Raw genomic sequence first — 13,280 nt, forward strand, 5'->3', positions numbered from 1 at the left:
TGATGCCAAGTTGGCCAAACTCTGTACATGGATAGCTCTGATCATGTAAGCCAAGGATGCCCTCTAAGATGACCTACAATCATACCTGAGATTCCACAAGCGCACTGTCCGCTGTCTACCGTGGCTCCACCCCAGTAGTTCTTTTGTTTTCCGTCTCTGTCATACCAAGCAGTAGAGCCAGTCATTTGGGAATGATGGCATTCGTACTAAGACGGTAATGGAAGAGAAAAAAAAGAAAAGAAATATCACCTTGAGATTGCTGAATATCTGCGATCACAGGAAAATAGGTAATGTTGAACCCTAGATATGATGTAGCATGTCATAGTATAGTATTAATGACTGCTTTGAGAAAAATAGTTGTTTTTATGCTCTCAAGGGAAAGTTACAATTGTGCTATTGCCCGAGCCGTGCCGAGGGCAATAGCCCAATTTCCCGAGAGCGTATACAAACAACTATTTCTCGAATATTAGAGCAGTCATTAATACTTTTATATGCCGAAAAAATAAAGAGTCAACTTATGACACCACCTTGGCCTTTCTCTAGTTTATCTGCACGGTTGTCGTTTATGAGTGTATCTTTGAGAGTAGACTAGATCTAGATGCTAGTCTAAGCAAGATATTTTTACAATTTTGGGGGTGGGCCGGCCCTGTGGGGAATATGGAAAAAACCTGCGCTTTCATATGACACCTCACTTATTGAGTATCACCTTCAGGATCACGAGCAATATGAGTTTGAATCTCTGGTAAATAAAACATCGACCAATTTAGCATGAGTGCGCAATGGCCAATTCATAGGGATGTGTGCAATCTCTACGGGAAGGATTTTAGCACTACTAGAATCTAGGCCTAGACCTACTAGATCTATTTTGAAAAAAAATGAATGGAGAATTACTCGTACCCTTTTTGGTGTTCTTGCTGTCAGCAAGTCTTGCATTTGATCATCATCAAGAAGTTGACATCTTGGGAGAGTTTCTTCAGCCATTTTTGCCTTGTTTGTACAATCGAGATTGCCGTATTAAAAATACCGACCGATTCTCCTCTTCTTCTTCTTCGTTTGATATTATAATGGCTATTAGTCAAATTTGACTATTGTTGCCAATTTCATTGCATCTTTTTCTTTTAATTTCTTGGTAAAATTATTATTTTTTCTTTCTTTTTCCAATCTCATTTTGATATAATATTAGTCATAGTCTACAAAAAACAAAAACAAAAAGTTATTTCAAATTAAACTACGATCCGCACCCAGTTCCAACTCACGCTGGCCCTGTCCTTTCTATGATGCCTTCTTACCAGCCCAGCGAGTTACGTTACGCCGTACGCTTCTCGGTTAATACACTCAACCTAGGTCACTCTGGCATAGATAAGGTGGCGTCGTGTCCCTGTATGTTTAGAGGGTTTATTTATTTATTAGGAGAAAAACAAATGCATATTAAGCAAAACACTTGTGGGCTTTATTAGTTTATATGAGTTAGTTCATGAGATTATTTATATAGTGCATGACTTTTAACTACTATAATTATTGGGGGGGGGGTGACAAGCTTTCGAGTAAATAGCAAGTTTTAATTGCTTTTGTCACCCTGGCCAGCAGATTGTATCCTTCTCTCTCTCCTCTCCACTTCCCTAAAGTTGTGTGTATGTATTAAGATATGTTTTCCTATTGGTTAAATAAATAATAATAAATTGTTTCAATTATTTGTTTGTTTTTATTTTTATTTTATTTTTTAATTAATAGGCCTATATAAGGTTAAACACAAAATACCTATTTTCTCTTCTATTCAGTTCAAATTAATTGCGGTTTCTGTTTTTCATCTCTTTTTGATTTTACTCTATACATAATCGCTTCGTTCTAAAAACGAAGCGAGCAATTGCCATTTGTACACGAGAGTCACTGTTTCGTAAACATATCATAATTTCCTCTTCCTTGGAAATATTAACTTCTGACATTAACATGGCCCTTTCTATTATATACTTTGGACATTGTATCAAAAAGTGTCTGACCGTTTCTAATGTTGGACAGCTGTCACAGAAACCTGTGGAGTGGATGCCCAAACGTAGGAGGTCTTGATTGAGTCCAGACACTCCCAGGTGTAGTAGCCTAAGAATAGTTTCAGTTTTTCTTCCCAATTTACAAGAATATTGTGTGATAACATTTGGCTGAAGGATTTTTAATGCCGATTGGGTATCATTCCACCTTTCTGGTCAAAGTAACTTTGAACTGTACAAAATTAAACTTGTCTTTTCAAATAACGTCAATTTATTACGCATTTTAATTTCCTGAGTAAGAGCTTTTTTTGCGTAGAAGTCTGCCTTTTCCTTTCCCACTATCCCACAGTGGCCTGGAATCCATTCCAAAGCGATTTCGATCCATATATATTTCAATCGGGTCGTTATTATAAATATTTCTGTGACAAAGGATTCGTCACTAAAATGTTTCAAGGCTGTGAGGGCACTTAAGCAGTCGCTAAAAATGACTGCACCTGTATAGATATTTGTTTCTTCGATCCATTGAAGGGCAAGAACAATGGCAGCCAACTCGGCTCTATACGATGAGGTAAAATTCGCTAATCTTTTACATTGGTGTACAAAAAAGTGTGGGATATAGAAAGCATCCGAGCATTGGCCCTTCTCCGGAAACCTAGATCCATCTGTATATATATGCAACTGGTTCGACCATTTTGAATTAATCAATTCTAAGCTTTGTTGTTGTAGATCATTCGGATGGTCGGCTTTTGAAATCCGAGAGCTCAACTCGGTCGAAACCAGTGGGGGTTCAAAAAGCCATGGCGGGAATGGGGATGGTACGGCAGTTTCTGTCATGAAGTTTTTTTAATTTTACTCTGGGTTCTATACCCGAAAGGTTTACTAAGAAAGTCTTTTCCCTTGAGATAATGAAATTGCCAACATGGCCCTATGTTTTGTGATAATGGGTGGTTTGGGGATCTTTCGATACTTTGTGTATATTTACTTGACACAATTTGTCTCCTTAGATCCAAGGGAAATTCACCCATTTCCACTTGTAATGATTGTAGGGAAGTGAGAGGTAGTCCTCCCGCACAAATCCGTAGCGCCTGGTATTGCATCGAATCAAGTGCCTTTTTTGTGGTGGTAGTAGCGCTATCGTAAGCCTCACATCCGTAGTCGAGTAAAGATCTTATGAATGCCCTGTAAACCTTTACGAGGGATTTAGAAGAGCTCCCCCATTTAGTTCCCGTTAAACATCTTAGGATATTCAATTTTCTTTTACATCTCTTTACAACATTTTCAACGTGTGGCTTCCAGGTCAATTTCTTATCAAAAATTACCCCCAGAAAATGATGAGTATTCTGAAAGGGCACTTTATTCCCGTCTAATTCTACTTGCGGTGGTGAGAGATTCATTGTACTTTTTGTAAAAAATATAGGGACTGTCTTATCAGCCGAAAGCCGAAATCCCCATCTGCGAAACCAAGTCTGGAGCCTATTCAGGTATTCCTGTAGTTTGTTTGATATTTGAAGGATATCCCTACCTGATGCCCATATGTCAAAATCATCAGCATATACAGCTAAAGGCACTGAAGGATCTGTAGGGATATCACTAATCATTAAATTAAATAGCAGTGGACTCAAAATACTTCCTTGTGGGAGTCCATTATGCATATCATATGTTTTTGATTCAGTATTATTAATTCTTACCTGAAAGGTACGTCCTGTCAAATAATTTTGTAGATATTGTGACAAATTTCCTTCTATTTCTTTTTGGGCGAGTTTGAATAGTAGTCCATTTATCCGTAATTTATCATAAGCTTTCTCAATATCTAGGAACACAGCTATTATGTGCTCATTACAATTTATACTTTTCTGAATATCGTTTTCTAGGAGAATTATGTTGTCTATGGCACTCCGCCCTTTTCTAAACCCGCTTATAAAATTAGGTAGTATCTCATGTTTTTCCACATACCATTGTAATCTTTCTTTGATCAAACGCTCGATTATTTTGACGACGCATGATGTGAGTGAAATGGGTCTATATGATGACGCTTTCCGGGGATCTTTTCCAGGTTTCAAAATTGGTATCAAAATAGAGTGCTTCAGTGGAAGGGGTATTTCCCCTGTTCCCCAAATCCTGTTTATTACATCTAACATAACCTTTTTAGTTTCTTTAGGAAAGTTTTCATACACCTCATAAGGAATGTTATCTTGACCAGGGGCAGTCCGCTTTTTTTACTGTACTGCCTTTTCTAAATTCAATGAGTAAAAAGGGTTCATTGAAACACTCTCCTGAATATTCATGCTATTCTTTACTAAAGCTAAATACTGTTCATTTACCCTATCTTCTGTCATTCCTAAAGATTAAAAGTAGTGTCCAAAAACATCCACCTTTTCATCCTCCCGAGTTATTTCTTTGTCATTTTCTGTCAATGATGACATATTTTTTGGCCTCGCACCAGAAACACCATTTAGTCGTTTTATGCAGGTCCAGATTTTTGACTCAGGCATGTAATGGTTCAGTTTCGTGCAAAAGGCTTGCCAATATTTTTGTTCTGCTTGGCGGAGAACTCGTTGTGCCATTGTTCTCTTGTTAAAATAATCATCTATATTCTCCAGTGTTATCATTGTACCTTTAGAGAGCTTGTTACTCGCTTTATTTATTTCTTTAATTTTAGCAGAAGATTCTTTTGTCCACCATGGGACCGGGTTTCGTTTCTTTTTACGCTTTTGGGGAACAGTTTCCTTTATAAATTATTTTAAGTACTCCATAAATTGGGTGTACATTTCCTTTACATTTGTGTGTTTTAATGTAATCTATCCATTTAATACTTCTTCACATTTCGTTGCAAAATTGGACCAGTTTATATTCTTAAAAGAAAAAGGCTTTTCTACCACATTTCCATTAAGCATACCTGCATTTGCTCTATGCGGATCTGTACTTTTTTCGAGAGACACTTGGAGAGAGATTGGGAAGTGGTCACTACCAAACGTACTCCGCATGACTCCCCATGTAGACTTACACGCTAAAGAAGGAGATGTGATACTTAGATCCAGACATGATGTTTTCCCCGTTCGTGGGTCTAATCTGGTCCCCTCTCCATTGTTCAAAATAACCAAACTGTTCTTATTCAAAAAATGTTCTATAACTTCATCGTTTTTGTCTGTTTTCTCGCTGCTCCATAAAACATTATGAGCATTAAAATCTCCCATTATTAGGACGTTTTCATTTTAGATACATTTTCCATTAACTTATTCATAATATTTTCATTCAGTTTATTACAAGGGTTATAATAATTAATGATTGACAATTCCCCCCCCCCCTATGTAAACATTCATTTGCTGTAATTCTAAGTTTGCATCTGTGAAAGGACCCTCGTACTTAATCCTTTTATGATCATATATAGCACAGCCTCCTCTAATGTTATATTGTCTGTTTCTAGGAAAGCATGTATATTCTGGAATATTCAAAATTATGTTATTATGAAACCAGGTCTCCTGTATGCAAATAATATCATATTTAAAATCCTTGTGTAAGTTTAAATAATTTAATAATTCATTGCCGTGCCCTAAGAGTCCCTGGGCGTTCCAGTGTAAAATGGAAAGTGACATGAATAAATTAATCACTATCATTTGTTCTATCATAATTATGTACTATTTTGTTGCAGCGCCTTTTTGGCTGCAACGCAAACAAGAGTATTCAATTCTTTTTCAGTTCTACCTTCTGTGAATTTAAAAATTAGTTGGCAAATAAAATCTATAATTTGTTCATCACTAGCCGAGGCTATGAAGTTGGTCATAGGTGGAGTGCCTTGTGGTGTTTCCTTTGACGTTCGTTTGTTTGTTTTTCGGTTTCCTTACTCAATATTTTGTTGGCTTTATTTTTCTGTTGAATAGGCTGTGGATTTGATTCTTTTTTTTATTTTGTTGCTGCCAGGACTGAGTTGCTTCTGCGTACGTTAGCCCCTTTGTATACCTTACCTGCTGCACCTGCTTTGCCTTTTTGGCTTGTGCGCAGCCGCTGTAGGCTGCAGAGTGGTTTTCCCCGCAATTTACGCACTTTCGGTCTTCTTTTTTTTTACACTCATCGAACGAGTAGTTTTCTCCACATCGGACGCATCTTTTTTTAAAATTACATTGTGAATCATTGTGTCCAAATCTTTGGCATTGATAGCATCTAATTACAGGTGGGACATATTGTTTTACGCGCTTGATTTGGAAACATAAGTGGATTTCAGGGGGGATAGTGACTTTACTGAAGGTTAAAATAACGCAGCGCATGGGAATTTGAGAGATTTGGCGCTTTCCTTCTATTGTTTCATCTGTTCGGACTCTTTTCACCATCCTCTTCACCCCAATCACATTCTGAGTTTTCCATTCATTAAGAATTTCCTCTTCCTTCATTTCCAGTGGGATATCATTAATGACTCCCTTTGCTCCGTTCACTCCTTCTCTGACTTTTACATCAAACTTCCTATTTTGTTAATCTCTGAGATAGCCTTCACCTGCTTAGTATTTTTACACTTGATTAAGAGTCCCGTATTCGTGGTTTTGATAAAATCTACAGGGTTCACGCAAACTTGCCGAATTGCCTTGGCTATTTGTATGGGATTTACATTGTTCAACGATTTTGTCCTATCTATTGGGGTTATGAAAATGTTAAAACCCTTTGGGTTTGGGTTTGGGGAAGTGGTGTGGAAAGTGGTGTTCGAAGAGTATGATTCTGAGGCGTGTTTTAAGATCTCTATATTAGTAGAGCTTCTCCCACGTTGCCTTTTTGCAGGATTCCTGTTGTGCACAGTTTGAAATACCATTTCATCCTCGCTCATCATGGATCTTTCCGGCTCGGAGGCGTGAGCCGCCATGATTGGCTTTCGAAAAAAAAGCGCGAAATGTGAATAGCGCGTATCGTGCAGCTAATTATAATGAAGTGGAATGAAATGAAATGAAAAGCCCACAGTGTTTGCTTACCTTACGAAAAATTTCTACTCCAAAAGTGGTCATATAAAACCAAAACAAAAAACTTCAAAAAGAACAACCCAATTTCTATATGAGAAACAAAGTCAAAGATATAATCCAAGAGTAAGGCGAGAGTGCGACCTATCCGGGTGAAGACCTTTCTTCTTCTTCGTTTTCGAACGGTATCCGCGATCGCTCAAACCATGTGTTAACATGTGAACCTTTAGGTATTTCATCAAGACTGAACTATTTTCCCGGTGACCATGGTAACTAGAATTTAGCCTGGATTTTACTCTAGAACTATTACATTAGGTTGGCATTTCTCGTTTATTTACCGGAATGGTTAAAACCATGACTGCAATTTCGACCAATCAGATAGCTGGATTTCTTAAGGTATATAACACGTACTATGCGACACAATCGTCTTCTAGGCCATTATCAATGTCTACATGTACCTTCTGAACAGGCGCGCCGGAAGCAGTGTGGGATTGGGGGGGGGGGGGGCAAACATTCCAGGGGCAGTGACGTAATGAGAAAAACAGTTCGGAAGGGGGAGGGGGCAGACGAAAAATCTGCATCACCACCAGTCTTACACGTTACATGCAGGTCCCGCGGAACGTTTTTCAAAGTGGAGTATTATCGATCAGGTAGAGCGTAAATTGGCGTGGGGTCCAGGTCATGAGCCTCGGCAGGGGGTCAAGGGGCTGAGCCCCCAGAAGCTCAGGGGTTTTAGGTATTTGATTACGGTTAGATGAGCATCCAGGGGCCCGCCTTAGAGCCCTTGTTGGGGTCCAGGGGGCAGAGCCCCTGGAAGCTCGGGGGTTTTAGGTAATAATAATAATAATAATAGTACAGTTCTTATAAAGCGCATAATACATTTGTTAACATCTCTACGCGCTGTAGGAAAAATGAAAAAGAAAAAGTAAATACTAGTAAGGAAAAAGAAGAAAAAAACACTGCATGGTATTTAATTACGGTCAGATGAGCATCCAGGGGCCCGCCTTAGGTCCCTTGGTGGGGTCCGGGGGTGGAGCCCCCGTAAAGCTCTGGGGTTTTAAGCATTTAATTACGGTCAGATGAGCATTTTTTATACCTTATTTGTGACATTGGCAGGTCACTTATTTTTTTCTCCGTCTTTATTTCTTTTTCTCTTTAACATTCTTTTTAAAAAAGGAGGGGGGGGGGGCTCGAGCCCCGCCACTTTGCAGACCATGACATAAAGGCTTCTAAATAAGCGTATTTCGCCTGACTGTAATGTGGGAATTTCTTATTTTCCAACAAACGCCTAAAAAGGTATGACTTACAAAAAAAATGGAGAAAAAATGCCAGAAAATCATGTCACAACATCAACATTTGTAAATCACTTGTTTCGAATAAGAAATACATTACCCCCCCCCCCCCCATCAGTACGCCAGCGTTCAGGGGCTCATGTCTTCTCACCCGTATAACAAAAAAACGGACACGCATTTCCATTCTTGCACAATATGTCCACGATATGCGCGTACCGGTATTATAGAGACCTCCATTTAAAGGTAAAGACCAGTATTGGTAACGCCCCAATTTCAAAAAATGAAATGGAAGCTCTCATTACCAATCATGTGAAAGAATATGTTTTGACTAATACATGTTGATAAAAAATTTGCCGGGAAACCGCCTACTAATTCATATATTTGGTCAATTTGTTTCTCTCATGGTCGTGTGAGAGATATAGGGTAGTCCCGTATACATCTTTCTGTGTATAGTGCTTGTAACTTTACGAAGAATGGGCCAAATTTCTTATCATTTTGATGATTCCAGAACCTTGCAGATGCTAGATGCTAGATGATCAACCTTTTCTGATCGATTCCACAACGTTTCTTTCACAATGCAATCGCATGACCATTACTGGTCTTTACCTTTAAAATACCGTATAGGTGGCATGCGCGATGTTTATGAAATGTGAACTTTCCTTTTTCTTTGAATGGAATTGTATATGTGATTTAATTCAGGTTTTTATTATTGTTGCGTTCTTTTGGATTAAAAATACAAACCATGTTTACTCCTTTACTGTTTTTTTTTTCGGAGGGGGGGGGGCATTTTTGGGGGGCAAAAATGCGTTTCCCCCCCCCCCCCCCCCCCCCCACTTTTTTGACTGGGGGGCAACTGCCCCCCTGCCCCCCCCCCCACTTCCGGCGCCTATGCTTCTGAATGATCACTGTTCTTCCCTCTTTCAGTTTTCCCCCAAAACCGACTACCATTATCCTAATGTCTCTGTGTTTCTGTCCTTTGCTATTCCACAGACCTGCCCCATCATTAGTTTACATATTATCTGTGATATACATTTTTGCATTGCTCTTGTTCTCCCGCCCTCATTACCATGATAAGTGCCATGTTACTATTGTTTGCAATTTCTCATAATTTATATATATATACATAAATATATATATATATTGTTTATACCATCGAGGAACTTTGAAAAAAAAGTAGAACCCTCGGTGTTACCCTACCTTGATATATTGGTAGCACTCCCCGCTGATATCGGCACCGGTAGCCACTTGATCAACCGACTTGTCACCATAGGTAATGTTTCGGATGAAACTAAAAGCCACTTGTGCACCTGCTACTAAAGATCGATTCGCCTCCTGGTGCTCGAACGTCGTAATACCTAGCCAAGATAACCACGAAAAATTGTAAAAATAATGAGTAAACACACTGATAATTTCTTCATGAATAGTAACAAATAATGGATTTGATTTGATTTGATTTATTTATTTCTGTTTGATTTTTCTTTTCCTTTGCATTGTTAAAAATATATAACAAACAAAATATTGCAAATTTTACACATTTCAAAAGAATATAATGTCGAATAAAGTAAAGCTGGCTGTAACTTATCGAAAACAACAAACAGGAGGGTTGACAAAGTAAGCAAAGCTTGATAGCATGGCTACCCTCAATGGATACATACTAATACTAATATGGAGGAACGAATATTAGTAAAAAGGGGAAAGAGAGAGAGAGAGAGAGAGAGATAGGAGAGAGAAAGAAAAAAAAAATGGTTTATAAAGACTGTAAACCTTTGTATACAAAACATTGTTTAGTCAGTATCCCAAGTAGACCACTCTTCTATTCATACGTTTATGCATACTAGGTCATGGAAGGTTATAATCAAAGTTTCAATGAATGGAAGCGAAAAGGTAAGAGTACTGAAAATTATTCAGTTTTGTATCGACGCGTATACGAGTGGTACTTATGAAGATTGAAGGTAAGCAAGTTTTGATGGTGGATTTAAACATAATACGCAATAAAAAAAACGTTAAAATTATGAATAGTTTGATTTCTTGAGCTTCTAAAGTAAATAAAATTAATATTCTTTAGGTTCAATGATAATATGTTGTTTTTGAAACATTTCGATAACTTAGGTAGTTCAATGTTCATGGTTGCGATCAGCGAATTTGAATCAGAATGTGAATAGAACACCTTCGTATCATCGGCAAACAATACATACTGTAGAATTGGTGAAACTTTTTAGATATATCATTGACGAATATCAAAAATAATAGTGGCCCAAGTATGGGACCTTGCGGAACTCTACATTTAATAGACGATACGTTAGAAGTAACTGAATTGAATAGAGTATATTGTTTTCTTGATGATAAGTAGTTTTCCAACCATTAAGTGCTTTACCTCGTACACCGTAATGCTTTAATTTATACAATAATATAGTATGATCAAGAGTATCAAATGCCTTGCTGAGATCCTTGAATATGCCTATGACATATTTATGATCAGCCAAGGCATTTGATACTCTATCAAATAGTTGGGGTAGTGCTAAATCAGTTGAATGAAACTTCCTGAAACCAACTGATCTGGGTTCGGCGAGTCATTTTGAGTTAAAAATGTATATAATCTGTTTATATAAACAAAATTAGATTTGCGCTTCGAAAAATGGTGTTTATTATACTACTTAGATCATAGAGATGATGGTTTCGTTGACAATGCAGATAATGATTTTGACGATGAATATAAACAATTCTTTCAAGGATTTTAGAGAAGCTTGGTAATGTGGATATTGGTCGATAGTTCGAGAGAGAAGAGGGGTCATCTTTTTTATAGATTGGTATGATATTGGTGTTACTCATGAATGTTACTGAGAATACTGCGCCGTGTTTTTTCCTCAAATTGAGAGATAGGCAAATAAATGAGAGGTAAAAGTAAGTCAGATCCCTGACCGTCATAATTATGATTTACGTTTCATTTCCCCTTTGTTTCCTGATCCCTGTCAATGCAGTACATTTCAAGAAAACGGCGTTTTAGGACTTGTAAATATCGAAAAGATTACAATATTCATGTGGTATCGTAACTTTGTTATGTTTGTCACTATTGTACATGACCGATTCGTGATTACTTTAACTAATAATTTATGGTTGATATGTTACCTGTGCTAGCATCCGTAGTCATATCACAGTATACTTTGTATGGATCGACTCCATTATTTCTCCCATCAGGATCTATTGTGTAGTATCCATTAGATGTATAGCCTTTACGCTTCCATTCAGCACAGGAAACTGATCAAGAGAAAGGAAGAGGAAGGAGAGTAAATAATTATATCAAGGAGTTTTTTTTTCTTCGGTCCTACTCGGACATGAGTTTAAGTCATCATGGTATAGCTATTGATCGATGAGTTAAGTGTGACTGAACCTCTTACTGAACGTCATTAAATGACGGTGATCCTAGATTTACAACAAACAATATATGACATAATTAAATAAAAAACATATTATTTCATTTTATTTTAAAGTATATCATAATAATTCAGCAGATAGGCTACACTAAGCAATACAGCTAGTCTAGAGCCAAGAGACCTTGTTTAACAAGGTGGAAAGTTCACTAAAGCAATTTCTATGTTAAACGTTGAATTATATTCGAGCCCTGAGTCAAAGAGACCATATATTTATTATAAACATATGGAGTGTGACTTACTGGTGTTTAGCGGGTATTTACAGATGTAGCCGTATGTTGACGAGCAGCTTGCATCATACCATGTGCCGTCTGAACTCAATCGTAATACACCACAATGTTCAGATCCACCAGCTAAATAAAGAGATAACAATATCAGAAATGAGGAGCTTAGCTTATAAGCTATATTTCATATTTGATTTAAAGCTTATCTGCCATAGTTTACAGGAGGGATTAGACCGCTCTGCAAGGTCACTGGACAGGTGGTTATGTCATCAACTCAGCTCTTAGTTAACATAAGACAAAGAGGATCATGGGGGACCAATGGTCACCGATTAGGCATTGTATGTTATATAGAGGGCGCAAGTAACTACCAGTAGTGCAGTGGGCCTTTAAGAACTGTCTTCGTTGCGAAACATTCTCCAGTAATAACTGCTCCACGATCAACATCCTACCCTCACCGAACCCTGCAACAAAAATAAACACTCGACCCAACATACAAGTAACCCTTACAATAAAATGTAAACTAACATTCTAGTGCAACGCAAACCTAAGCTATTATTTTTTATTTATTTATTTATTTATGCATGTTCACAATTTCACAATTCATTGAAGTTAACATCACATGAAAATTAATATAAGATGACAAATCATTTTCAATTTTACAATACATTTGAATTAACTTCACGTGAAAAAGAATATAACATTGTTTTATCAAAGACAAGTTGCAACTTATATACAGTTTGAAGAATGAACACACAAAGGTGATGAAACATAAGCAAATAGAGCTTGAATCGTTACAACACCTTTCAAATATATAATATATGACAAATAAAATTCCTAAAGTTTTGTAGAGAACTATTTACATTATTTACAAAGTTTTTTAAAAAAAGAAAGAAAGAATTTTTTTTTTCGTTAGGCCTAGTAACAAAATTAAGTTAGATTTAATTAGAACTGATAAATAGATCATAATGTAAGTAATATCTTACATCTGTGAAATGATAATACATTTGAGTGCTCTTTTAAAAGAGTTTGTTGATTTTATATTTCGAATATCATTAGGTAAAGAATTCCATACATCTGGACCTCTGTGTCTGATTGATTTCTGGGCTAATGTAGTGTGAGGGTTGACCACATGTACATTCGATGACTGCCTTGTTGAATACGAATGAACCATGTTATTAGGTTGGAACATTGAAGATAATGACGTAGGTAATAATTTGATATTAAAACGGAACATAAATATGGCAATTTGGAGGAAGTTAATATCATCAATCTTTAAGCATTTCAGTTTAACAAATAGTGGGGTAGCATGGTCACGATAACCAGCTCGGGTACACATGCGTACAGCTTTCTTTTGTAACAGAAGAATATTATTAGTCACACACTTGGATGTTGCCCACAAAATATTACAATAAGAAAT

General features: G+C 37.2%; 1 protein-coding gene across 1 annotated transcript; it reads right to left on the bottom strand.

Moving 5' to 3' along the window:
• Positions 1–41: 41 nt before the first annotated feature.
• On the bottom strand, positions 42–13,034 carry LOC115924805 (contactin-associated protein 1-like). Its single transcript, XM_030987648.1, has 5 exons — positions 12,944–13,034; positions 11,882–11,992; positions 11,338–11,466; positions 9,409–9,566; positions 42–206 (listed from the first exon to the last, which is right to left on the bottom strand). Exons 1-5 carry the CDS (start codon positions 13,032–13,034, stop codon positions 42–44), a joined length of 654 nt encoding a protein of 217 aa, XP_030843508.1.
• Positions 13,035–13,280: the final 246 nt, after the last annotated feature.

The sequence above is a fragment of the Strongylocentrotus purpuratus genome, unplaced genomic scaffold (assembly GCF_000002235.5).
Source record: "Strongylocentrotus purpuratus isolate Spur 01 unplaced genomic scaffold, Spur_5.0 spur5_scaffold_16, whole genome shotgun sequence".
Classification (NCBI taxonomy): domain Eukaryota; kingdom Metazoa; phylum Echinodermata; class Echinoidea; order Camarodonta; family Strongylocentrotidae; genus Strongylocentrotus; species Strongylocentrotus purpuratus.